Source organism: Hypanus sabinus, unplaced genomic scaffold (genome assembly GCF_030144855.1).
Source record: "Hypanus sabinus isolate sHypSab1 unplaced genomic scaffold, sHypSab1.hap1 scaffold_137, whole genome shotgun sequence".
NCBI lineage: Eukaryota > Metazoa > Chordata > Chondrichthyes > Myliobatiformes > Dasyatidae > Hypanus > Hypanus sabinus.
In genome coordinates this window covers 566244-593621 of record NW_026779441.1, presented here as the reverse complement: position 1 = coordinate 593621, position 27378 = coordinate 566244, and the positions used below count along the sequence as shown (strand labels likewise).

Sequence of the window (27378 nt, the reverse complement as noted above, 5' to 3'; positions counted from 1 at the left end):
TGCGCACCATCTTGACCATCTATTGTACAAATCTCATCAGACACCATCTTGACCATCAATTGGACAACACACCCCAGACACCATCTTGACCATCTATTGTACAACATTCTCCAGAGACCATCTCGACTATCGATTGTACAACACCACCCAGACACCATCTTGACTATCTATTGTACAACACTCCCCAGACACCATCTTGACTATTGATTGTACAACACTCCCCAGACACCAGCTTGGCTATCGATTTTACATCACTCCCCAGACACCATACAGACCATCTATTGGACAACAAACCCCAGACACCATTTTGACTACCAATTGTTCAACACTCCCCAGACACCATCTTGACCATCTATTGTACAACACTCCCCAGACACCATCTGGACCATCTACAGTACAACATTCCCAGACACCATCTTGACCATCGATTGTACAACTCCCCAGATACCAACCTGATCATCGATTGTACAATCCCCACACAGCATCTTGATCATCGATTGTACAACATACCCCAGACACCATCTTGACCAGCTATTGTACAAAACTCCGCAGACAACATCTTGACTATCGATTGTACAACACGACCCAGACACCGTCTTGACCATCTGTTGTACAACACTCTCCAGACACCATCTTGACTATCGATTGAAGAACACTCCACAGCCACCTTCTTGACCATCAATAGAACAACACTCCCCAGACACCATTTTGACCATCTATAGTACAACACACCCCAGACACTATCTTGACCATCGATTGTGCAACACTCCCCAGACACCATCTTGACCATATATTACACAACACTCCCCAGATACCATCTTGGCTATCCAATGTACAACACTCCCTTGGCACCATCTTGGCTATCCAATGTACAACACTCCCTTGGCACCATCTTGACCATCAATTGTACAAAACTCAGCAGACAGCATCTTCACCATCTATTCTGCAACACTCCCTAGACACAATCTTGACTATTGATTGTACAACACTCCCATACACCATCTTGACCATCTACAGTACAACACTCCCCAGACCCCATCTTGACTATCGATTTTACAACACTCCCATACAACATCTTGACCATCTACAGTACAACACTCCCCAGACACCATCTTGACTATTGAATGTACAACTCCCCAGACACCATCTTGACCATCTATTGTACAACACTCGCCTGACACTATCCTGACTATCGATTGTACAACACTACCCAGACACCAGCTTGACCATCTATTGTAGAACAGTCCCCAGACACCATCTTGACTATCGATTGTACATCACTCCCCACACACCATCTTGATCATCAATTGTTCAACACTCCCCAGACACCATCTTGCCCATCTATTGTACAACATTCCCCAGACACCATCTTGGCTATCGATTGTACATCACTCCCCAGACACCATCTTGACCATCTATTGTACAACACTCCACAGACACTATCTTGACTATCGATTGTACAACACTCCCCGGTCTCCATCTTGATCATCGATTGTACAGCACTCCCCAGCCACCATCTTGACTATCAAATGTACAACACTACTCAGACACCATCTTGACCATCTATTGTACAACACTCCCCAGACACCATCTTGACCATTTATTTTAGAACACTCCCCAGACTCCATCTTGATCATCTATATTACAACACTCCCTAGACACCATTTTGTCTATTGATTGTACAACACTCCCCAGTCACCAACTTGACCATCTATTGCACAACATTTACTAGACACCATCTTGACTATCGATTGTAGAACTCTCCCTCGCCTTCTGGCTGCATTTTAGTCCCACCCTGTTTATATATAGTCATCCAGTAAGGAAGGGGGCATGGAGGTATGAGGATGTCCTAGTCAACTTGCTCCTGGGGCTGGCGAAATCCACCATCCGTGGGTCTTGGAAACGGGTGGCAGGAGGATCTCCCTGGGCAGACTGCCTGGCGATGTTTAGGGGGTATGTTCGTGCCCGGGTAACTATTGAAAAAGAACTCGCGCAGTCCACGGCGACCTTAGAGGAGTTTCGAGACCGTTGGGCTCCGCGGGGTGTAAATGCCATCGTGGGTAGGGATGGCAACATTCTGGTATAATGTCTATTGTCTATTTGTAGTGCAGTAATTGTGTTTGCCACTGTTTTGTATATATTGTATAGCACCGAAATTTGTAATAAAGGATTTTGTAATATAAAAAAAATGGGCACTATCTTGACCATCTACTGTACAACACTGCGCAGACACCATCTTGACTATCGATTGTACAGCACTACCCAGACACCACCTTCACCATCGAATGTACCACACTTCACAGACACCATGTTGACCATCGATTGTACAACACTCCCCGGACGCCCTCATGACCATTGATTGTACAACACTCCCCAGACACTATCTTGACTATCGATTGTACAACATTCCCCGGTCTCCATCTTGACCATCGACTGTACAACACTCCCCGGACACCATCTAGACCATCGATTGTACAACAGTCCCCAGACACCATCTTGATCATCGATTGTACAACACTCCTCAGACACCATCTTGACTATCGATTGTACAACACTCCACAGACACCATCTTGACCATCGATTGTACAACACTACTCAGACACCATCTTGACCATCTATTGTACAACACTCCTCAGACACCATCTTGACTATCAATTGTACAACACTACTCAGACACCATCTTGACCATCTATTGTACAACACTACGCAGACTCCATCTTGACTATCGATTGTACAACACTCCCCAGACACCACCTTCACCATCGAATGTACCACACTTCACAGACACCACCTTGACCATCGATTGTACAACACTCCCTGTGCACCATCCATCACTTTCATTGGACTGCTGGGCTGATTTACACATTCCTGTACAGCATCTTCTGAATAACTGTCTATTGATGTTGCAACTATAACATTTCTAATAGAACCACCCCACGGGTTAATATTTCATGAGAGAACAAAGGACGTTTCATTATCACTGACACAAAGTAACATTTCACAAATGTCAATCGGTCAGTGGATGTAAATAATGTGGAATGGGTTGGGAGTTAGCCGGTGGAGAGAAGCCATCAACATCTCTGTAGATCCATTCTGTGCCCCACACATTGACCCCATCACTAATAAGGCACGCCAGCAGCGAATCCCATTAGGAATTTGAGGAGATTTGGTATATTACCTTATCAATCTATGTAGTTACTTTCAATGAGCTATGAATATCGATCCCAAGATCTCTCTGCTAAGCAACACTCTTAAAGTTCTTGCCCTTAACAGTGTACTGTCTTCTTTCATCTGCCCAACCAAGGTGCAACAGCTCATATTTATCTGGATTAACCACCGCCTGCCATTTAATAGCCAATACCTGCACCTGATCTGTATCGCATTGTATTCTTTGTCAGTCTTCCACATGATCAACAACTTCACTGATCTTGGTATCATCTTCAACCTTACTCACCCACCTATCCAGATTTTCATCAGGTCATTTAGACATCACAAACAGCAGAAGTCCCAATATAGATCCCTGCAGAATTCCACTAATTAGAGACCTCTAGCTCGAATCCCTTCAACCTCCACCCTCTATCTCATTTGCTGAATCCAGTTCTGAACCCAAACAGCAAAGTTGCCATGGACCTTTTGCATCTTAATCTTCTCGATTAGCCTCCAATGAGGGATTTTAGCACACAGATCATTAAAATCCACGTAGACAATATCCACTGTCCTACCCTCTTAAATCTCTCTCATCACATTGTCAAAAAACCCAATCAAGTTAGTAAGACACGACCTGCCCCTCACGGAGACACATTGGCTGTCCATAATGCTCATCTGTCCTATCCCGAAGAATTTTCTCGAACTATTTCCCTATATCTGATGTGAGACTCACCGGTCTATATTTCCCAGGATTTCCCGTGTCCCCTTAGTAAACAGAGATACATTAGCCACTCGCCAGACCTCTGGGATCTCACCGGTGATTCTACTTGACAAGGACTTTCCATTGATCCTCCTGGCTTTCCTAATTCTCTTTCGTTCTCTTCTGGCTTCTTTATTCTCCTCATGTGCTTCGTTTGAACCTAACCTGAAGCTTTACATACTTGTCTTTTCTCTTCTTGACAAAATTCATCACCTCTCTGGACAGCCAACGTTCTCTTATCTTTCTATCCCTATCCTTCCTTCTAATGGGAACACACCTATCCTGTACTCAGTGCAGCTGATCTTTAAACACCCTCCACATGTCTGATGTGGACACCAGATGTTCCTGCCTTATACTGTTGTAGTTTGCCCTAGTCCAACTTAAATTTCTCCTGCAAAGACCATACCTAGCCTTATCTATAGCTATCCTGACAGTTAAGGAGTTGTGGTCACTGTTCCCTAACTGCTCACTCACTGAAAGGTCAGACACCTGGCCAGGATCATTACCCAACACCATGTCCAGTACGGCCCCTCCTCTCGATTGACCATATACATATTCATTTAAGAAACCACTCTGATCCACTTAATGAATTATTTTCCTTCTCACCCCCTTGCACTAAGGTGGTCCCAATTCATACTAGGGAAGTTGAAATCCCCAATGACAACAACACGATTATTTTTTCACATTTCCTTAATCTAATTACAAATCTGTTCCTCGAAGTCCTGCTGGCTACTGGGGGGTTCTGTCATCCAATCCCATCAGTGTGATTGCACTCTTCCTATTCCTGAGTTCTACACAAATGGACTCAGGGTCTGACCCCTCCATTATGTCTCCCCTGAGTGCAGCTGTGTGACCACCTCTTTTAGTTCGGTCTTTTCAAAAACTTTGAAAAGCTGGTACATTAATCACCCATTCCTGCCCCTCTCTCAACCAAGTTTCAGTAGTGGCCACAACATCGTAGTTCCACGTACTTGATCCATGCTCAGAGTTCATCACCTTTACCCATAATACCCCTAGCATTAACATATACATTCTTCAAACTATCCCACCCATCATACCTGTAATTTTGATTTTGTCTTTCAATACTTTCCCTGACATCGACCTTCCCTTACTCACCTGATGCTCCAGTTTCCCATTTCCTTGCTAAACCAGATTAAACTCCCCCGAGTAGCATTGGTGAACGTTTCAGCCAGGATATTGGTTCCCCTATAGTTCAGGTGCAGCCCGTCCCGCTTGTACAGGTCACCCCTTTCCCAGTAAAAGTCCCAATGAACCAACAACTTGAAACCCTGTCCCCTGCACCAGCTCCCCAGTCACTCACTCATCCGTGTTATCACCCCATTCCTGCAGAAGTTGGGTGCGAATCTCCTGTCACTGAACAAATGGACTCTCAAGTTCAAGGTTATCGTCATTTAACTATATAAACCTACACCACTAAACAAATCAACGTTCCTTTGGAGTAAGTTGCAGACCACAGTACAACGCAGTGCATATAATTCACAACAACACGTCAAGTAATACTTCCACAAATAAATTAACAAATTATAAAACATATTCCAGAAGATTGACATTTAGCATAAGGTGCATTCCAAAGTTCAGAATAATTTATTATCAAAGTACAGAGATGTCACCATATACAACCCTGAGATTCATTTTCTTGTGGGCATACTCAATAAATCTATAGAATAATAACCACAACAGAATCAATGAAAGACCGACCAGTTAGGCCATTCAACCAGAGTGCAGAAGACAACAAACTGTGCAAATACAAAAAGAAGAAATAATACTGATAAATAAATAAATAAATAACAATAAATATCAAGATCATGAGATGAAGAGTCCTTGAAAGTGAGTCCATAGGTTGTGGGAACATTTCAATGACGGGGCGATTGAAGTTGAGTGAACTTTTCCCCTGTGCCGTGCAATAGATTTTTGAGCCGTTTCACAGACACCCGGTCCACCTGTCCTTTGTGAGGCCGAGAGGAGTCAAGTGTACAATGTTTATATGAAGTGTGAGAGGTTGCAGCCCCTGTTTGAGTATCTGAAGGGGCTGCTGCTCACGTTTTGGTTGTACTTCAGCCCTGTGCTCCAGATATATGGTCACCCAGTACGGAGGGGGTTGGGTCACTCAGAGAATCTACTGGTGAGCTTGTTCCTGGACCTGGCCAAGATGGCCATTCGTGGGTCCAGGCAGTCAAGGGCTCTGCCCGAGCTGAATGCCTGTCCCTCTTCTGGGGTTATGTTTATACCAAAGTTTCTGTAAAGCAGAAGAATGCAGTCACTATGGGTACAGGGGGGATTTCCGGGAATGGTGGGTCCTCCAGGGAATTATATGCTTTGTAGATTGTAGAAACCATATTTAACTTGAAATTGTTAGCAACCTCGTAAATCACAGATGTTTGTGTTTTGTGAGTGAACAAACTTCTATAATTTTGTAAAACAAAATGGGAGTGATGCTCTTTAAGGGCCTTTGCTGCCAGGGCTGTCTGCACTCCATCTACAATTTACCCTTGCCTGGACATTAATTAACCTTTGCCTTGCCACAACTTCCACACGATTTCCCCTTGCTGATGGAAATTTCTCACCCAGAGAAGCCAGAACCAGTGATGGGACCCTCACCCTGCTGGCTAAAGAGGGGAAAACATAATTTAATTTTCAGATCAATATATTTCTATATTTATTATAATCTAATGTAAATTTTATTCAATGCACTGCACCCATCCGTAAAACAAATCTCACAGGATATGTCAGTGATAACACACCTGCTGCTGAATCAGAGAGAAATCAGAGAGAAATGAGGCAGTGGGGTACAGACCAGAGCGCAAACTGGGACAATAACTGAGGATCTATCGACAGTGGGTGTGGAACACCACGTTCTCAACGGGACGTGACAGAGGTGAGATCTCTCTCTCTCTCTGGATCTCAGAGAGACCATCTGAGTCTGTCTGCCCATCTCTCTCACACAGAGAGGGGTGAGATACCTCTCCCTCAGTCACCCCCTTCCCTTCTTCCTCCCACCAAATGGAGAGGGTGAAATCTCCATCTCTCTGTCACACTGAGAGGGCTGATACCTCTCCCTCTCACTTGCCCTTTTCCCCTCTCCCTCCCACCACATAGAGAGGGTGAAATCAATCTCTCTCTCACACACACACACACACACACACACACACACACACACACACACACACACACACACTCACTCTGTAGCTCAATGGGGAACGGCACCCCACCAGTCACACACTCTGACCCTCAATGGAGAACGGCACCCCGTCAGTCACACGCACTCTGACCCTCATTGGGGAACGGCACCCTGTCAGTCACACACACTCTGACCCTCAATGGAGAACGGCACCCCGTCAGTCACACACACTCTGACCCTCAATGGGGAACGGAACCACATCAGTCACACACACTCTGACCCTCAATGGGGAACGGCACCCCACCAGTCACACACACTCTGACCCTCAATGGAGAACGGCACCCCGTCAGTCACTCACACTCTGACCCTCAATGGGGAACGGCACCCCGTCAGTCACACACACTCTGACCCTCAATGGAGAACGACACCCCGTCAGTCACACACACTCTGACCCTCAATGGGGAACGGCACCCTGTCAGTCACACACACTCTGACCCTCAATGGAGAACGACACCCCGTCAGTCACACACTGACCCTCAATGGGGAACGGCACACCGTCAGTCACACACACTCTGACCCTCAATGGAGAACGACACCCGGTCAGTCACTCACACTCTGACCCTCATTGGGGAACGGCACCCTGTCAGTCACACGCACTCTGACCCTCAATGGGGAACAGCACCCCATCAGTCACACACACTCTGACCCTCAATGGGGAACGGAACCCCGTCAGTCACACACACTCTGACCCTCAATGGGGAACGGCACCCCGTCAGTCACACACACTCTGACCCTCAATGGAGAACGACACCCCGTCAGTCACACACACTCTGACCCTCAATGGGGAACGGCACCCCGTCAGTCACACACACTCTGACCTTCAATGGGCAACGGCACCCCGTCAGTCACACACACTCTGACCCTCAATGGGGAACGGCACCCCGTCAGTCACACACACTCTGACCCTCAATGGGCAACGGCACCCCGTCAGTCACACACACTCTGACCCTCAATGGGCAACGGCACCCCGTCAGTCACACACACTCTGACCCTCAATGGGGAACGGCACCCCGTCAGTCTCACACACCGACCCTCACTCGGGGTCATCTCACACATGCACACACACATGTCTGTTAACGGCACAGATCACAGATACCTGTGCCTGACCACGGTTTACAGTCTGTGTGAGAGACGGAGGGAGATGGACCTACCTGCATCCTCCTCAGTTCTGGGGTCCGTCCGTCAGTGGTGTCAGCCTTGACCCTGACTACCTTCCACACCGGCTGCTGGTGTGAAAGAACACAGGGCTGGGTAGTGACACGGCTGAAGATATGATATGGGAGAACATGCAAAGTAAGGGAGCTGACATGTATCCCGGCCGCCTAGAATGAAGAGTCCATTGTTCTCATTTCCCAAACTTCCTCAACGGACACAGCATCGGCAACAGCTCAGGCCAGGAAAAGGGCTCTGTGTGTCGGGACAGGAATGGACACACAGACCAGAGAGTCGAATTAAACCCATGAATTAGGGAGTGGGATAAACCCCTGACAAAACATTCTTCACTGGGATGTGTATCGGACACACAAGATACTGGGGAGCTCAGCAGGCCAGGCAGCATTGATGGAGAGAAATAAAGAGTCAACGTTTCGGGTCTCTTCAGCCCTTTACCTTTTCCACCGATCACCTCCCAGCTTCTCACTTCACCCTCCCACTCACTTACCTTCCCCCTCACCTGGCTCCACCTATCACCTCCCAGCTTCTCACTTCACCCTCCCACTCACTTATCTTCCCCCTCACCTGGCTCCACCTATCACCTCCCAGCTTCTCACTTCACCCTCCCACTCACTTACATTCCCCCTCGCCTGGCTCCACCTATCACCTCACAGCCTGTGTTGCTTCTCTTCCCCCCACCTTCTTATTTCAGTTCCTTCCCCCGTCCTTTCCAGTTCTGATGAAGGGTCTCAGCACAAAACGTCCGCTGTTCATTCCTCACCATGGATGCTGCCTGACCTGCTGAGTTTCTCAGCATTTTCTGTAGATTTTCAACATCTGCAGAATCCTGTGTGTTTGTAACTGACATGGGCAGTAGGTAAGCACCTCTTTCACCCCAGATAGTTGAAGGAGTTTGGTCTGGACCCACAAATCCTAAGAACTTTCTACAGGGGCACAATTGAGAGCATCCTGACTGGCTGCATCACTGCCTGGTATGGGAACTGTACTTCCCTCAATCACAGGACTCTGCAGAGAGTGGTGTGGACAGCCCAGCACATCTGTAGATGTGAACTCCCCACTATTCAGGACATTTACAGCGACAGGTGTGTAAAAAGGATCATTGGGGACCCGAGTCACCCCAACTACAAACTGTTCCAGCTACTACCATCCGGGAAAAGGTACCACAGCATAAAAGCCAGGACCAACAGGCTCCGGGACAGCTTCTTCCACCAGGCCATCAGACTGATTAATTCACACTGATACAACTGTATGTCTATGTTATATTGACTGTCCTGGTGTACATACTATTTATTACAAATTACTATATATTGCACTTTGCCCCTTCAGACAGAGACGTAACGTAAAGATTTTTACTCATGCATGTGAAGGTTGTAAGAAATAAAGTCAATTCAATTCTCCATCTCCCTCCCTCCACAGTCTCTCTTTCTACCTCCATCTCCCCTCTGACTTTCACAGACTCCCTCTCCCCACCTCCCTCACACCTCGAACTCTTCCTCACCCCTCGGTCTCTCCCTACACCCTCTCTTCCCTCCTTAACTCCATCTAGCCGAGATCACTCTGCCACCCTCCCCCCTTGGTCTCCCTCTCTCTACCACCTCCCCTCAGACACCACCACCTCACCCTCGCCTCCCTCATTTCTTCACCCCTTGGCTTCCTCCAACCTTCCTCTCCCCTCAGTCTCTCGCGACCTGCTTCTCCCCTCAGACTTTCCCAACCTCCCCATCCCCTTGGTCTCTGTGTACATCCCTCTTCCCTCGTTCTCTCAATAACCACATCTCCCCTCAGTCCTTCCCCACCTCCCTCTCCCCATGGTTTCCCCCGCCCTCTACCCTCGGTCTCACCCCACCACCTCCTATCCTTGGTCTCTCCTCATGTTCTCCCCTCAGTCTCTCCCTACCTTATTCGTGCCTCAGCTTCTCCCTACCACCCTCTCCCATTGAACTCGCTGTACCTCCCTCTCCCCACCTCTATACGTCCTCACTCTGCCTCCCTTTGATTTCTCCCTACCACCATCCACTCTGGTCATTCCCTACCTTCCTCTCCCCTTGTCTCTTGTTAACCCTCCCCTTTTTGGTCTTACCCTACCTTCCTCTCCCGAGTCACTCCCTTCCTCCCTTTCCACTCACACTCCCTACTACCCTCCACCCTCAGTCTCCCCCTCCCCTCCATGTCTTCCTACCATAGTTAACTCTCGGTTACACAGTAACTCCCTCTCGTCTCAGTCTCTCCACCTACCCCTCTCCCACCTCAGTCTCTCTCTACCCTTCATATCCACCAAGCTCCTACTTCCTTCTATCTCTCCCTTCAGTCACTCCCTACCTTCCTCACTCCTCGGTCTCTGCCTCCCTCTCTATTTGGAATCTCCACACTACCCCCTCCACTCGGTCTCCTCCTGACTTCCTCTACAATTGGTCGCTCTCCACCTGCCTCCCTCCTTTGGTCTCCCTCAGCTACTCTTTCCCTCAGACTCTCCCTACCCTCTCCTTCCTCAGTCCCCCACAACCTCCCCCTCCACTCAATCTCTGCATACATCCCTCTCCGTTTGGTCTCTCTCTACCTCCAACTCCTCTCTGTCTTTCCCTTATTCACACTACCCTCAGGGTCTCCACTTGGCTTCTCCCTACCTCCCTCAGCTCTCAGCCTACCTCCTTCACCCCTCGATCTCACCCTAACTCAGTATACCCCTGGTGTTCCCTCACGCTCTCTCCCCTTGGTGCCTCCCTCCCTCCCTCTCCCCAAGGTCTCACCCTTCGGACACTCCCATCTGTCCTCGGTCCCTCCTTACCTCATACTCCCCTTGAACTCTCCCTTATTCCGTCTCCACCCAGGGTCTCCCTCCCTCTTACCTCATACTCTTCTTATGTCCAACTACTCCGTCTCTTTCTTCCTCGCAATCTCTCCCCTTGGTCTCTCCCTCATGCTCTCTCAGTCTGGTGTCTATCTCCCTTCCTCTCCCTTCATCCTTCCTGTCCCTCTCCGCTCAGAGTCTCCTTTACCTCCCTCTCCCGTCGGTCCTTCCCCACATCTCTCCCCTCCTCTCGGTCCTCCCCAGCCTCTCCCCCCTCCCCTCAGTCCTCCCCTGCCTCACCCTCTCCCCTTGGACCGTCCCTGCCTCACCCTCTCCCCTCGGACTGTCCCTGCCTCACCCTCTCCCCTCGGACAGTCCCTGCCTCACCCTCTCCCCTCGGACCGTCCCTGCCTCACCCTCTCCCCTCGGACAGTCCCTGCCTCACCCTCTCCCCTTGGACCGTCCCTGCCTCACCCTCTCCCCTCGGACAGTCCCTGCCTCACCCTCTCCCCTTGGCCGTCCCTACCTCTCCATCTCCCCTTGGTGCATCACCACTTCCCTCTCCCCTTTGGACTCTCACCAACTGCCTCTCTGCCCGGTCTCTTGGCACCTCCCTCACCCCTGGTCTCTCCCTACATCCCTTTCCTCTCAGACTCTGACTACCTCACACTCTCCCCTCACTCTCACTAATTCCCTCTCCCCTCAGATCACTGGACCCGAAGTGCTCCCCACCACATACCTCAGTCACCTGACCTTTCTCATTCCCTAACAGGAGATGAAACACTGCCCCTTCTCTAGCTGGTACCTCTATGTATTGCTGCAAAAAACTATCCTGCACACATTTTACAAACTCCAAACCATCCAGCCCTTTGACAGAATGGGCTTCCCAGTCTATGTGTGGAAAATTAAAATCTCCCACAATGACAACCTTGTGCTTACAACAAATATCTGCCATCTCCTTACAAATTTGCTCCTCCAATTCTCGTTCCCCATTAGCTGGTCTGGAATTCACCTCTATAAGTGTTACTGCACCTTTCCTATTCCTCAATTCCATCCAAATAATCTCCCTAGATAAGCCCTCCAATCTATCCTGCCAGAGCACCGCTGTAATATTTTCTCGATCAAGCATTGCAACACCTCCCCCTTTTGCCCCTCCAATTCTATCACACCTGAAGCAATGAAATCCAGGAATATTTACTGTTTGTAGTTGCCAATCACACCCCTCCTGCAACCATGTTTCACAAATAGCGTCAACATCATATTTCCAGTTATCAATCCATGCTCTAAGCTCATCCACCTTTCTTACAATGCTCCTAGTATTAAAAGAGATGCATTTAAGAAACTCTCCACCTCTTACTCTCTGTTTATCCCGAACGGTGCAAACAACATTATTATCTTTTTCTTCCTTCTCCTCTACATCTTCGGTCAGAGTGCTCCCCTTCACTATCACCTGCCTATCCTCCTTCACACTGTCTACAAGCTTTCTCTATTTGTGAACTGATCTCCTCTCCCCTAGTCTCTTTAAATTGATTCCCACTCCCCAACCATTCTAGTTTAAAATCTCCCCAGTAGCCTTAGCAAATCTCCCCACCAGAATATATTGGTTCCTCCTAGGATTCAAGTGTAAACTGTCCTTTTTGTCACACCTGCCCCAAAAGAGGTTCCAATGATCCAGAAACTTGAATCTCTGCCCTCTGCTCCAATCCCTCAGACATGCATTTATCCTCCACCTCATTCCATTCCTACTCTCACTGTCACGTGGCGCAGGCAGTAATCCAGAGATTACTACCTTTACAGTCCTTCTTCTCAACTGCCTTCCTAACTCCCTATATTCTCCTTTCAGGATCTCTTCCCTTTTCCTACCTCTGTCATTGGCACCGATATGTACTGCGACCTCTGGCTCCTCACCCTCCCACTTCAGGATATCTTGGACGTGATCAGAAACATCCTGCCACCAGGGAGGCAAACTACCATCCGGGTCTCCTGATTATATCCACAGAATCGCCTATCTGACCCCCTAACTATTGAGTCCCCTATTACTACAGCCTTTGTCTTCCTTTCCCTACCCTTCTGAGCCACAGGGCCAGACTCTGTGCCAGAGGCACGGCCACTGTTGCTTCCCCCAGGTAGGCTGTCCCCCCCCCAACAGTACTCAAACAGGAGTACTTATTGTCAAGGGGTACAGCCACAGAGGTACTCTCTTGTACCTGACTCTTCCTCTTCCCTCTCCTAACCATGACCCACCTGTCTGCCTCCTGTGGCCCCGGTGTGACCACCTGCCTGTAACTCCTCTCTATCAACTTCTCACTCTCCCTGACCAGATGGAGATTATCGAGCTGCAGCTCCAGTTCCCTAACACGGTCCCTTAGGAGCTGCAGCTCGGCGCACCTGGTGCAGATGTGGACGTCCAGGAGGCTGGGAGACTCCAGGACCTCCCACATCCGACACCGAGAACAACAAGCTGCCCTCAAACTCATACTTCCCCTTTCCTCAAATAACAGGAAAAACTGAAACCTGAACCGACCTTGCCTCACCCTTTTCCACTTCAGCCCATTGAGCCAAAGCTGTTAAGCCTTCACTCTGTTCCCAGCTCACTCCGTTGCCCGCTGTATAAGGCTGTGACCTTTTTAAATCTTCCCCGCTTCACTGCCCGACGTCACACGGCTCACAGTCCCTCCTCTCTTAACCCCGATGAGAAGAAGAAAAAAATCAAAATGGTTCCTGCCGCACTCCCGTTCTGATCCTCCGACTTTCTTCTCCAAATGAAACCCGATTCAGGATTTCTGCCCTTTTTAAATCTTCCCCGCTTCACTGCCCGACGTCACACGCCCCACAGTCCCGTCTCTCTTAACTCCGATGAGAGGAAGAAAAAATCAAAATGGCTGCCGCCACACTCTCTTTCTGATCCTCCGATTTCCTTCTCCAAAAATAAGTTTAATTCGATCTCTTCCCATCTCGCTCATCCCTTGGTCTCACCGTAACTCCCTCTCTACTAGGTTTCTCCTCACTTCATTCACCCCTCCTCCACTCCCTACCTCATTCCCTCCTCGGTCTCTCCTTACCTTGCTGTTTCCAACTCACTCTGCCCTCAGGCTCTCCCCAAGTCATTTGCCCCTCACTCTGCCAAACTCCATGTCCCCTTGTTCTCTGTCTATATCCGTCTCCCCTCGTCTCTCCCTACCACCCTCTGCCTCGGACTCTCCCGACCTTCCTTTTTCCTCATTCTCTCCCTACTTTCCTCTCCCCTCTGTGTCTCATTACCTCCCTCGGTCTCTCACTACCACTGTCTCCCTTCGGAGCATGCCTACCCCCATCTCCTTTGGTCACTTTCTAACTCCCCCTCCACGGTCTCTCCCTACTACCCTCCACCCCGGGTCTACTCCCGTCTCCCTCTCCTCTTGGTGTTATATACAGTGCTTTAAAAAAGTATTCAGTCCCCACAACTATTTTCATCTATTACCTACTCTGTTCCTAAATTTAAAATATATTGAAGTAGGATATTTTGAGCTAATCTATAAAACAGTGTGCAACATGTCGAATCAAAAGAAAATTCCAAATTCAGTCAACAATTAGCTGAAAATTAAAAACCAAAATGGTGAGGCTGAAAAAGTATTCATCCTCAACTCACTCCATTTGCTGATGGAGAAAATTGGAGTGTCATTTGAACAAATACCCCTGCCCCGGTAAGGGCCAACAGTATGGTAGATTTTCAACACACCAAACCAAAATGAGTATTAAAGAGCATTCAAGACAAGTGATAATATCGAAGCACAAATCTGGGGAAGGGTACAAGACCATCTCAAAGGCACTGAACATTCCTCAGAACTCAGTGTAGTCCATCGTGAATCAGTGGAAAAATACAAAACCACAGCCACAGTGCCCAGGTCAGGCGATCTCTCTAAACTTAGTCACCGGAGAAGATTGGCACTTGTAAGAGAGGCTACTGTGACAACAACAGTCACTCTGAGTGAGCTGCAGGAGTCAGTGGCTGACACTGGAGATGAAGTTCATGGCTCCACAATCTTTAAAGCCTTCCACAAAAGAAGTATTTATGGAAGAATGTCAAAGAAGCAGCCCGGCTAAAAAAAAACTTATCCTTGCTTGTAAATACTGCCGAGTCCCACAGAAGAAGTTTCAAGTTACTGGGTGTCAACATCTCTGAAGATCGATCCTCAGACCAACATATTGAGCCAATTGTAAAGAAGGCCCAACAGTGGCTACATTTCATCAGGAGTTTGAAGGACTTGGTCTGACTCCAAGTACACTCGCAAATCTCTACAGATGTACAGTGGAGAGTATTCTAACTGGTTGTATCACCGTCTGGTATGGAGGGCCACAGCACAGAATCAGAAAAAGGTGCAGAATACTGTAAACTCAACCAGCTCCATCATGGACACAAGCCTCCCCAGCATCGAGGACATCTTCACAAGTAACACCTCGAAACAGCAGCATCCATCATTAAAGACCCCCATCACTCAGGACATGCCTTTTTCTCCTTGCTACTGTCAGGGAGGAGGTACAGGAGCCTGAAAACACACACTCAACGCTTCAGGAACAGTTTCTTCCTCTCCACCATCAGATCTCTGAATGGACAATGAACCCATTTACACCACTGTAAAAACTTTTTTGCTCTCGTGCTCAACTTTCTTTTTTATTTAAGTATATTTCTTATTGTAATATATAGTTTTTTATCTTGTATTGTAGTGTACTGCCACAAAACAACAAATTACATAACATATATCAGTGAAATTCATTACCACAGACGACTGTGGGGGTCACGTCATTGGGGATACACTCAGTGGCCACTTTACCAGGTACACCTGCACACTTGTCCATTAATACAAATATCTAATTAGCCAATTATACTCCGCACATAATAAAGTGGTCACTGAGGACACACAGTGACACTGGTTTCAAGAGCAACACATACAAAATTCTGGATGAACTCAGCAGGTCAGTCAGCACAGATGGAAAAGAATAAACAGTCAACATTTCAGGCTGAGACTCTTCATCACGACTGGAAAGAAAGGGCTGGGGGGAAAAAAGATGGACTTCTCCTCTTGCTTTCCGGTCCCGATGAAGGAACTTGGCCCGAAACATCGAGTATTTACTCTTTTGCATCGATGCTGCCTGGCCCGCTTCGGTATGATAATGACATTTAAAAGGCACCTCTGCCCCACTGTGACGCTCGCCTCTGGAACGTCACCCAGCTCCGCCCCTGACCCAGTCCATCTCTCATTCTCACCATCAGCCACCTCCCACTCCTGCACCCTGCTCTCCACACACTCTGCAGGCTGTGCTTGAAATTGCCCCCAACCCCTTCACCCACCATCCCTGTGATCACTAATCTGGTTCAGTAACATACAACCCAACTTTGCTTTCACATCCCAACATAGCCTCACCACTTCCTCCCAGTGTAATCTCCTCCAGTCTCTGGACACTCCCTCCAGTCCCAGCCTCTCGGAGTGTAATCACTGCATTTCCAGCCGTGCCTTCTCCTCAGTCTTCAAGCCTGAGATTCTCTGCTGAAACCTCTCTGCCTCCCCATCTCCCTCCACTCCCTGCTGTTGTTTTACCAAACCGGGTATCTGGATGTTTCTGATCACCAGCTCTAATGCCGTGTGTCCCGGTGTCAAATTGGATTCATAATGTTCCCGAGGTCCCTTCAGTACTTTTCCCCCATTAAATACAGGCTGTCTCTGCTCGTCTACAGAAACAATAAATAACATCTACTTCCTCTTACTGTACACAGCACGCAGTTCGTCCCGACAAGACATTACTCACCCAGAAAACCCAGGATCAGCAACACAACCCTCTGTTCAGCCGGTGACATTCTGGAAATGAAAGACTGGAATTAACTCAGTGAGAAATGACACACTGGGGCGGAGGACAAGGTGTAAATGGGGATGGGAACTGAGGATGGAAAGGGATATCCACCTACAGTGGGATAGATTCATCACTCCCTCACTGAAACCACATGGACAGAGATGAGATCTCCCTCATGGAGACCCCACAGACAGAAGTGGGATCTCTTTATCTCCCTCACTGACAACCCAAAGATAGAGATGAAACCTCCCTCAGTGAGAACTCAGAGGTGAGATACTCCAGAGTCCCCATGGAAGGAGGTGAGCTCTCCCTCTCTGGATCACACATACAGTGAGATCTCCGTGACTGAGACCCCAGACAGAGGTGAGAAATCCCTTCCTGAAACCTCACAGGTGGATGAGACAGAGGAGCTCCATCTACCTTCATTTATTTACACTCTCTCTCTCCCCCTCTCTCTCTCTCTCTGCAACACCCACACACAAACACAGAACACAAGACAAATTTCCAGATTCAATCAGTTTGGGTGATGTCTACTCACGTGTGACTCCCAATGAGGTGTTGCTGGGTGAACTGGAGGGAGATGGGACCACCTACAACCTCCTCACTCTCTGCTGTGAGTGGTGTAAGACACAGCGGCAGTTCAACGACTACTTTCCGCACCGGCTTCTCGAAGCAATGAAGCCAGCGCGGGGTGGTGGAACAGTTGATGTATGTTTTGAAAAAGTATGCAAAGCAAACAAACATCATCTAGCCTGAGCCTCTGCAGTGAAGAGCCTATTGTTCCCAGTCAGTGAGCTTCCTCTAACAACCACAGTGATGGGTCAGTATTGAGCCGAGGAACAGGAATGGACACAGGTGCCAGAGAGGAAATAGTCACAGGATTACTGTTGCCAGGTTTATAATGGGTCAGTATTGAGGAGTGGAAGGTGTAGATCGTCTGTAATGGACAGCAGACATTAGAGGGGGAGTGGACACAGGACAAACCCCCTGTCAGGTTGGCAATGGGTCAGTAACGGGGAGTGGATTGTGTACAGGGTCGGTAATGGAGAAGGAATTTAGAGAGAATTTAATGAAAGATGCAAAGATGTTTCTACACAGATGCAAGTGTGTAGTCACACTGGTCAACCGTGGGGTGTTTAGCTCAGACTGCAGGAAGGGGCAGCAGTAGTACGGAGAGCCAATGGCACATTGATATTTATTGTATGGGAGGGTGTTGGTCATAGAGTCATGGAGCATAGAAACAGGAACTTCGGCCCATCTAGTCCATGCCAGCCTGCTCCTCCGCCTCGTTCCCATCTTTCTGCACCCAGACCGTAGCCCTCCAGACCTCTCTCATCTCATCCACCTATCCAAACTTTTCCTAAATGTTACAATTGAATTTGCATCTAACACTTCCGTTGGCAGCTCGTTCCACACACACCACCCTCTGAGTGAAGATCCACTCACACCACCCTCTGAGTGAAGTTCCACTCAGATTCCTCTAAAATATTTCATCGTTCCCACTAAAAACACCAGTGAAGAAATTCCTAATGGAATCAAACTCTCCCTGTAACTCAGATCCTCAAGTCCCAGCAACATCCTTGTAAATGTTCTCTGCATTCTTTCAAGTTTATTGATAGCTTTCCTACCGGTAGGTGACCAGAACTGCACACATTACTTTGAAATCACCTTCACTAACATCTTTTACAACTGCAACATAACATCCCAATCCTGTACACAACGCCCTGATTTATGAAGCTCTCTTTACAACCTATCTACCTGTGACGCTGCTTTCAAGCAAATGTGGATCTGTATTTCCAGGTCCCGTGGTTCTACCGTACACCTCAGAGCCCTAACATTCACTATGTGAGTCTTATCCTGGTTTGTCCTCCCAACTTCTACATCTCATCCCCATCTGCAATAATTCTATCTGCCCTTTCTCAGCCCCTTTTCTCAGCTGGTCCAGATCCCACTGCAAGCATTGATAGCTTCCTCGCTGTCCATTACACACACAATCCTGGTCAGCAGCAACATTGCTGATCCAGTTTACCACATTATCATGAAGATCGTTGTTATAGATGACAAACAACGGGCCCAGCACTGATCCCTGTGGACACCACGAGTCACAGGCCTCTCTGACTGAACGCCTGTGACTAGTGGTGTGTGCCGCAGGGATCAGAGCTGGGTCTGTACTTGTAAATGGCTGCCTCTCTGAGTGGAGGCCTGTGACTAGTGGTGTGTGCCGCAGGGATCAGAGCTGGGTCTGTACTTGTAAATGGCTGCCTCTCTGACTGGAGGCCTGTGACTAGTGGTGTGTGCTGCAGGGATCAGAGCTGCGTCTGTACTTGTAAATGGCTGCTTCTCTGACTGGAGGCCTGTGACTAGTGGTGTGTGCCGCAGGGATCAGAGCTGGGTCTGTACTTGTAAATGGCTGCTTCTCTGACTGGAGGCCTGTGACTAGTGGTGTGTGCCGCAGGGATCAGAGCTGGGTCTGTACTTGTAAATGGCTGCCTCTCTGAGTGGAGGCCTGTGACTAATGGTGTGTGCTGCAGGGATCAGAGCTCGGTCTGTACTTGTAAATGGCTGCCTCTCTGTCTGGAGGCCTGTGACTAGTGGTGTGTGCCACAGGGATCAGAGCTGGGTCTGTACTTGTAAATGGCTGCCTCTCTGTCTGGAGGCCTGTGACTAGTGGTGTGTGCCACAGGGATCAGAGCTGGGTCTGTACTTGTAAATGCCTGCCTCTCTGACGGGAGGCCTGTGACTAGTGGTGTGTGCCGCAGGGATCAGAGCTGGGTCTGTACCTGTAAATGTCTGCCTCTCTGACTGGAGGCCTGTGACCAGTGCTGGGTGCCGCAGGGATCAGAGCTGGGTCTGTACTTGTAAATGGCTGCCTGTCTGAGTGGAGGCCTGTGACTAGTGGTGTGTGCCGCAGGGATCAGAGCTGGGTCTGTACTTGTAAATGTCTGCCTCTCTGATTGGAGGCCTGTGACTAGTGGTGTGTGCCGCAGGGATCAGTGCTGGGTCTGTACTTGTAAATGGCTGCCTCTCTGACTGGAGGCCTGAGACCTGTGGTGTGTGCCTCAGGGATCAGAGCTGGGTATGTACTTGTAAATGGCTGCCTCTCTGACTGGAGGCCTGTGACTAGTTGTGTGTGCCTCAGGGATCAGAGCTGGGTCTGTACTTGTAAATGGCTGCCTCTCTGACTGGAGGCCTGAGACCTGTGGTGTGTGCCTCAGGGATCAGAGCTGGGTTTGTACTTGTAAATGGCTGCCTCTCTGACTGGAGCCCTGTGACTAGTGGTGTGTGCCGCAGGGATCAGAGCTGGGTCTGTACTTGTAAATGGCTGCCTCTCTGACTGGAGGCCTGAGACCTGTGGTGTGTGCCTCAGGGATCAGAGCTGGGTTTGTACTTGTAAATGTCTGCCTCTCTGACTGGAGGCCTGTGACTAGTGGTGTGTGCCGCAGGGATCTGAGCTGGGTCTGTACGTGTAAATGGCTGCCTCTCTGACTGGAGGCCTGTGACTAGTGGTGTGTGCCGCAGGGATCAGAGCTGGGTCTGTACTTGTAAATGGCTGCCTCTCTGACTGGAGGCCTGTGACTAGTGGTGTGTGCCACAGGGATCAGAGCTGGGTCTGTACTTGTAAATGGCTGCCACTCTGACTGGAGGCCTGTGACAAGTGGTGTGTGCCACAGGGATCAGAGCTGGGTCTGTACTTGTAAATGGCTGCCTCTCTGTCTGGAGGCCTGTGACTAGTGGTGTGTGCCACAGGGATCAGAGCTGGGTCTGTACTTGTAAGTGGCTGCCTCTCTGACGGGAGGCCTGTGACTAGTGCTGGGTGCCGCAGGGATCAGAGCTGGGTCTGTACTTGTAAATGGCTGCCTCTCTGACTGGAGGCCTGTGACTAGTGGTGTGTGCCGCAGGGATCAGAGCTGGGTCTGTACTTGTAAATGGCTGCCTCTCTGACTGGAGACCTGTGACTAGTGGTGTGTGTGCCGCAGGGGTCAGAGCTGGGTCTGTACTTGTAAATGGCTGCCTCTCTGAGTGGAGGCCTGTGACTAGTGGTGTGTGCCGCAGGGATCGGAGCTGGGTCTGTACTTGTAAATGGCTGCCTCTCTGACTGGAGGCCTGTGACTAGTGGTGTGTGCCACAGGGATCAGAGCTGGGTCTGTACTTGTAAATGGCTGCCTCTCTGACGAGGCCTGTGACTAGTGGTGTGTGCCACAGGGATCAGAGCTGGGTCTGTACTTGTAAATGGCTGCCTCTCTGACGAGGCCTGTGACTAGTGGTGGGTGCCACAGGGATCAGAGCTGGGTCTGTACTTGTAAATGGCTGCCTCTCTGACTGGAGGCCTGTGACCAGTTGTGTGTGCCACAGGGATCAGAGCTGGGTCTGTACTTGTAGATGGCTGCCTCTCTGACTGGAGGCCTGTGACTAGTGGTGTGTGCCGCAGGGATCAGAGCTGGGTCTGTACGTGTAAATGGCTGCCTCTCTGACTGGAGGCCTGTGAATAGTGGTGTGTGTCACAGGGATCAGAGCTGGGTCTGTACTTGTAAATGGCTGTCTCTCTGACTGGAGGACTGTGTCTAGTGATGTGTGTCACAGGGCTCAGATCTGGGACTGCACTTGTTTGTCACCTATGTCGACAAATTTGCCAATGACACCAAGATTTGGGCTGTAATGGAGAATACGGAAAGCTATGAAAGCTTGCAGCAAGATCGAGACCAGCTGGAAAAATGGGTTTATAATTGGCAATCAAAACTGAAAATCCAAGTCAACAACATCCACTGACTCTCTTTTCTCTCTCCTGCCTGTTATTTTCTCAAAGAATTTCAGAGCTTTCTCATGCAACATTTCCCCTAAGGAAACCATGCAGACTATGGCCTATTTTTTCATGTGCCTTCTTTCCCCAGAACCTCATGGTTAGTAATGGACTCCAACATCTTACCAACCACTGAAGTCAGACTAACTGGCCTATGAATTACTGTCTGAGTATGCAACGTTCTGTAGCTTTTTCTGATCCTGTACAGTATCCCCTCCATTCCAGACAGTGATGAACCAGTTAGAATGCTCTCTGCGGGACCTCTGCAGGAATTTGTGAGCATCTTTGGAGAAAAATTAAGTCTCCTCAAACTCTTAAATACAGCCAGTGTTGTGCCTTCTTTGTAATTCCATTAATGTTGGGCCCAGGAGAGATCTTCAGAGATGTTGACACCCAGGTTCTTGAAACTGCTCACCCTTTCCACTGCTGATCCCTCATTGAAGACTGGTGTGTGTTCCCTTGACTTCCCTTTGTTGAAGTCCACAGTCAATTCCCTCGTCTTACTGACATTAAGTGCAAGGTTGTTGTTTTGACTCCACACAACCAGCTGATCTATCCCACTCCTGTGCACCTCCTCATCACCACCTGAACTGCTGCCAACAATAGTTGTGGAATCGGCAAATTTATGAATGGCATTAGAGGCACCTGCACTGACTTCTGCACACTGACACTCTTGAATCTCTGGCATCCTGTCTTCCACAGTGAAGACTGACACAAATACTTGTAAATTCATCCACTATTTTTGTCCCCCATTAGAACCTGTCCAGCGGTTTTCCACTGGTCCAATATCCACTCTCCCGTCTCTTTTACTCTTTATATATCTGAAAAAACTTTTGTATCCACTTTTATTGGATAGCTTACCTTCATATTTCACATTTCTCTCCTGATTGCTTTTGAAGTTGCCTTCTGTTGGTTTTCATCGGCTTCCCAATCTTTCAGCCTCACACTGATTTTGCGATCCATGCCCTCTCTTTTGCTTTTATGCTATCTTCGACTTCCCTTGTCAGCCTCAGCCTCCAGTTAGAACACTTCTTCTCTGGGATGTATTTATGCTGGGCCTGCTGATCCAACTTTTCTCCACTCTGCATGCCCCAAAACTGCCTCGACCTCACTCCAAATCCCTCGAGTCAGCCTGGCCTCTTCTGTACAGAACAAAGGGGCGGGGGGATGAATACTCTGGAACTGCTGATATTTCAGTTTTTGAATTCTTAATTTTTCACGCTTTACAATTTCCCGTTTCTTTTCCTGGCTCCACTGCAAAAACAAGGAGCATGTGATTTACAAATAAAAATTCCCAGTTAAATTGGTCAAAATCCTTGGCTGCAATACTCATTTTTGTGAACAATGTGTCAGGGCCTGAATACTTTTTCAAGGCACTGTAAAAAGAAAAATAGATAAATAAATAATACTGAGAACATGAGATGTAGACTCCTTGAAAGTGACTCCATAGGTTGTGGAATCAGGTTAGTATTGAGGTGAGTGAAGTTATCCTCAATGGAACTGTAATAACTGTTCTAGACCTGGTGATGTGAGACCAAGGCTCCTGTACCTCCTGCCCAATGGAAGCAGTGAGAAGAGAGCACGGTCTGGATGATGGGGGTCACTGATGATGGATGCTGCTTTCTTGTGTCAACGCTCCTTGTCGATGTGCTCAATGGTGGGGAGAGCTTTTCCTGGGCACTGGGCTGTATCCACCACTTTTAATAGGCTTCTCTGTTCTTGTATACTGGTGTGGCACTGGGACATATCAACCCATGAGTGGTGGCCCGGGCTTGAGGGGCTGGTGACATCTTCTGCTCCTGGTGTGTTGTCTTCTTGCATAATGAGATGGAGGGGCCTCAGGAGGTAACTCTTGACCAGGGTGTCCTGTTTTCATTCCACACACTGATCAGTAGATAAAATGGCCACAGTCCCTGGGAATGTGGAGACAATAACGTGTGATTAGGGTCGGATCAGTGTCAACGGTGTTTGATGGTCAGCACGTACCCAGTGGGCCAAAGAGCCTGTCTCTGTGTTCTATGACTGTAACTATCTCTCCGTCCTCTCTCACCTCTGCTGTCTTTCACATTCTCAATCTCCCAATCCCCCTCCCCTCTAACACCTCAATACATTGTTTCTGACCTGTGACCTTTCACCAAATGTGACCTGTGTCTCTGATGTGAAAACCCCTCTGTTCTCAGTCTGTTCACATCCAGTGGCAAACAGGAGAACAAAACCGGGCAGAATTAACCAGAGGGATGTTCCTATTGGAACTGTAATGGCCACAAAAGCAGAGTGAATAATTTGAAATGTTTTGCAGAGAAACTGAATATTCAACCCCACAAACTACATGGGCATCTCTCTGACCAACTCTCACCACCGACCCACTCCCCCCACCTTTCTGTCTCACTCTCCATATCAGCTCAGCACCCTATTCCAGGAGCTGCTCTCAGTTCTGTTAGTGGGTGAATTTGCATCTGTGGCTTTCAATACATGACACCTGCGTGTGTGAAATAAACAGTCCATTGTTCGCAACCTGTGTGTTTTTTGTTGCCAATGACTTCCTGTTGTTTCCCTCCCACCCTTCTTAAAGAGTGGAGTGACATTTACAATTTCCCATTCCTCCCAAACCATCCCAGAATCTAGTGATTGTTGAAAGATCACTACTAATGCCTCCACAATCATTTCAGCCACCTCTTTCAGAACCCTGGGGTGTTGTCTATCTGGTCCAGGTGACTTATCGACTTTCAGACCTTACACCAACCCAAGCACCTTCTCCTTCGTAATAGCAACTACACTGACTTCTGCCCCCGACACTCGAATTTCTGGCAGACTGATCGTGTCTTTCACAGTGAAGAAAAATACAAAATACTTATTAAGTTTGTCCGCCTTTCTTAATACTGCATTATGTCCTCTCCAGTGTCATTTTCCACTTGTCTCTATTTTACTTTTTGCATACCTGAAAAACCTTTGTTTTCTTCTTTTAAATTACTGGCTAATTAACCTTCACATTTAATCTTTTCTCGTTTTTGCTTTTTTATTGCCTTCATTTAGTTTCTAAAACCCTCCAGCTTCCCACTAATTATTGATTTACTGTATGCCCTTGCTTTCGAATTTATGCTGTCATTGACTTCACTTTACAGCCACAGTTGCCTCATCTTCCCTTTGCAATATTTCTTTATCTTTGGTATTTATCTATCCTGCATTTCCAAATTACTCCCAGAAACTCCAGCCATTGCTGCTCTGCCATCATCCCTGCTAATGTCCGCTTCCAATCAACTTTGGCCAGCTCCTCTCTCATGCCTCTGTAGTTCCCTTTACCCCACTGATACATCTGATTTTAGCTTCTCCCTCTCAAACTGCAGGGTGAATTCTATCATATCATGATCTCTGCATCATTACACAACACCAAATCCAGACATCTTTTCCCCAGTGGGCTCAACCACGAGCTGCTTTAAAAAGCCATCTCGTAGGCATTCTACAAATTCCTTCTTTTGGGATCCAGCAGCAACATGATTTTCCCAATCTACCTGCAAATTGAAATCCCCATGGTTATCATTACATTGTCCTTTTTACATGCCCTTCCCATCTCCTGTTGCAATTTGTAGTCTGCATCCTAGTTACTGTTCTGAGGCCTGTGTACATTGAATTGGAATTGAACTTACAACTTACAACCTTCATATACAGGAGTAAAAGTCTTATGTGGGGCTCTCAGAACCAGTAACTGTGGTTTTAACTGTTCAGGCCAACAAAATGGTTTCTTTGTATTGTTATAATGAAATGGCTTCCCTGTAATGTTACTTAATGCTGTAATGGGTTTCTGTATCTGGAATGTTTGGGTTATAACTGTAGCTAAGGGGGGAACTAGCCAATGGAGAATTGTTATGCTATCTTGTATTAGTGAGCTGAGCAGGAGTTCATAGTCTTTTTACGGGAGGCGAGCGAGGAGGATGACGTGTGAGGAGCGGACAGCGGTTCCAGGGCAGCGGATACTGGATGTCGGTGGTTCGGACGGTGGCCGAAGGCTCGGAAGGTCGTTGTGGATGGAACCGGAGGCGTGAGCTCCAACGTATTAAAACATTATGTGCACAAACTGATAAACTTACTGATTTGGCATTTTTAGGTTATCTGTTTCTACTAACCCATCACTAAGAAATAATTATAAAGTTGTAATTACTTACTCGCCTTTGGAGTATTGTCTGATATTTGTGTTGTGAGCATGTTTTTGGCGGGGGGGGGCATTACACCGTATTTACACTTAAGTATTGCACTATTGGTAGGGTTCACCGTAGGCGAATGGGGGTAAATTGGGGGCTCAGATGCTATACTTATGTTACGTCTCTATCTAAATGTGCAATTTGTAATAAACATTATGTACACCAGGACAGTCAATATAACATAGAAATACAGTTGCATCAGTGTCAATTAATCAGTCTGATGGCCTGGTGGAAGAAGCTGTCCCGGAGCCTGTTGGTCCTGGCTTTTATGCTGTGGTACCGTTTCCTGGATGGTAGCAGCTGGAAAAGATTATGCTTGGGGTGACTTGGGTCCCCGATGATCCTTCGGGCCATTTTAAAACACCTGTCTTTGTAAATGTCCTGAATAGTTGGAAGTTCGCATCTACAGATGCACTGGGCTGTACAGTAGAGTTTCCATACCAGGCAGTGATGCAGCCAGTCAGGATGCTCTCAATTGTGCCCCTGTAGAAAGTTCTCAAGATTTGGGGGTCCAGACCAAACTTCTGCAACTGTCTGAGGTGAAAGAGGCACTATTGTGCTTTTTTTAACACACAGCCGGTATGTACAGGCCACGAGAGATCCTCGGTGATATTAATGCTGAGGAACTTAAGGCTGTTCACCCTCTGAACCCCAGATCCATTGATGTCAATAGGGGCGAGCCTGTCTCCATTCCTCCTGTAGTCCACAACCAGCTCCTTTATTTTTAACGACATTGAGGGAGAGGTTGTTTTCTTGACAACACTGTGTCAGAGTGATACAACTCTCATCAGGGATTTTTTAGCCTTGCAGATTCTGAATTTTACTCACAAGGATTCGACGTATTTTCAATCCTATGCCAACTCCTTCTCAGAATTCAATTCCCACCCCAACCTTCTGCTTACCCTCCTATCCATTCAATACACTATGCATGTTAAACTCCCAACCACGACTCAGTGATGCCCACAATGTCATACCTGAGCATTAACAGATAACACTTTCAGTGCTGTATTCATCACCCTTTTCAATTTTACCCCCATGTTACCAGAAGTTAAATTTATATCCCTTTCTGGAGACTTTTGTAACCTCTCCTGCGCTCTCCATCCCTTTTACTTCATCCTCACTTTCCAAACTGTTGAAATGTTGAACCTATTATTTAGTTTAAAGACAAACTTCACCCTATCCCAGTGATTGCAATTTTGACCTGTCATCTGCCTAAATTCCACCACCATGTTGGTTTTGGTACCAGAGGTGAAAATACACTGGACCTGGTTTATACTAACATACCAGGAGCATATAAAGCCATTCCCCAGCCCCACGTTCAATTGACTGCTTCTCTTGCTGCTTCTCCCTACGTATTCTACGCTCCACCCTTTCCACCATGAGGAGATACCTGGTGACCACTCGTCCCTCCCCACTGGTCTCCTCCTGGCACTTATCCCTGCAAGCTGCAGACCAAAGACTCACTGTGTCTAACGCCGGTGGCCCTGGACA

At 48.0% G+C, this 27378-nt stretch overlaps 1 protein-coding gene across 10 annotated transcripts in view; it reads right to left on the bottom strand.

Moving 5' to 3' along the window:
• LOC132386895 (uncharacterized) overlaps positions 1 to 27378 on the bottom strand; it is a 154586-nt gene that overhangs the window by 122039 nt on the left and 5169 nt on the right. For 5 of the 10 annotated variants that reach the window (XM_059959246.1, XM_059959248.1, XM_059959250.1 and 2 more), the window contains exon 3: positions 16852 to 16901. In XM_059959246.1, the coding sequence (XP_059815229.1) occupies positions 16852 to 16901 (50 nt within the window). Of the gene's footprint in view, positions 1 to 8257; positions 8333 to 16851; positions 16902 to 22552; positions 23605 to 27378 lie in introns of those variants that run through there. The other 5 variants (XM_059959251.1, XM_059959252.1, XM_059959255.1 and 2 more) reach the window with 5 other exon arrangements.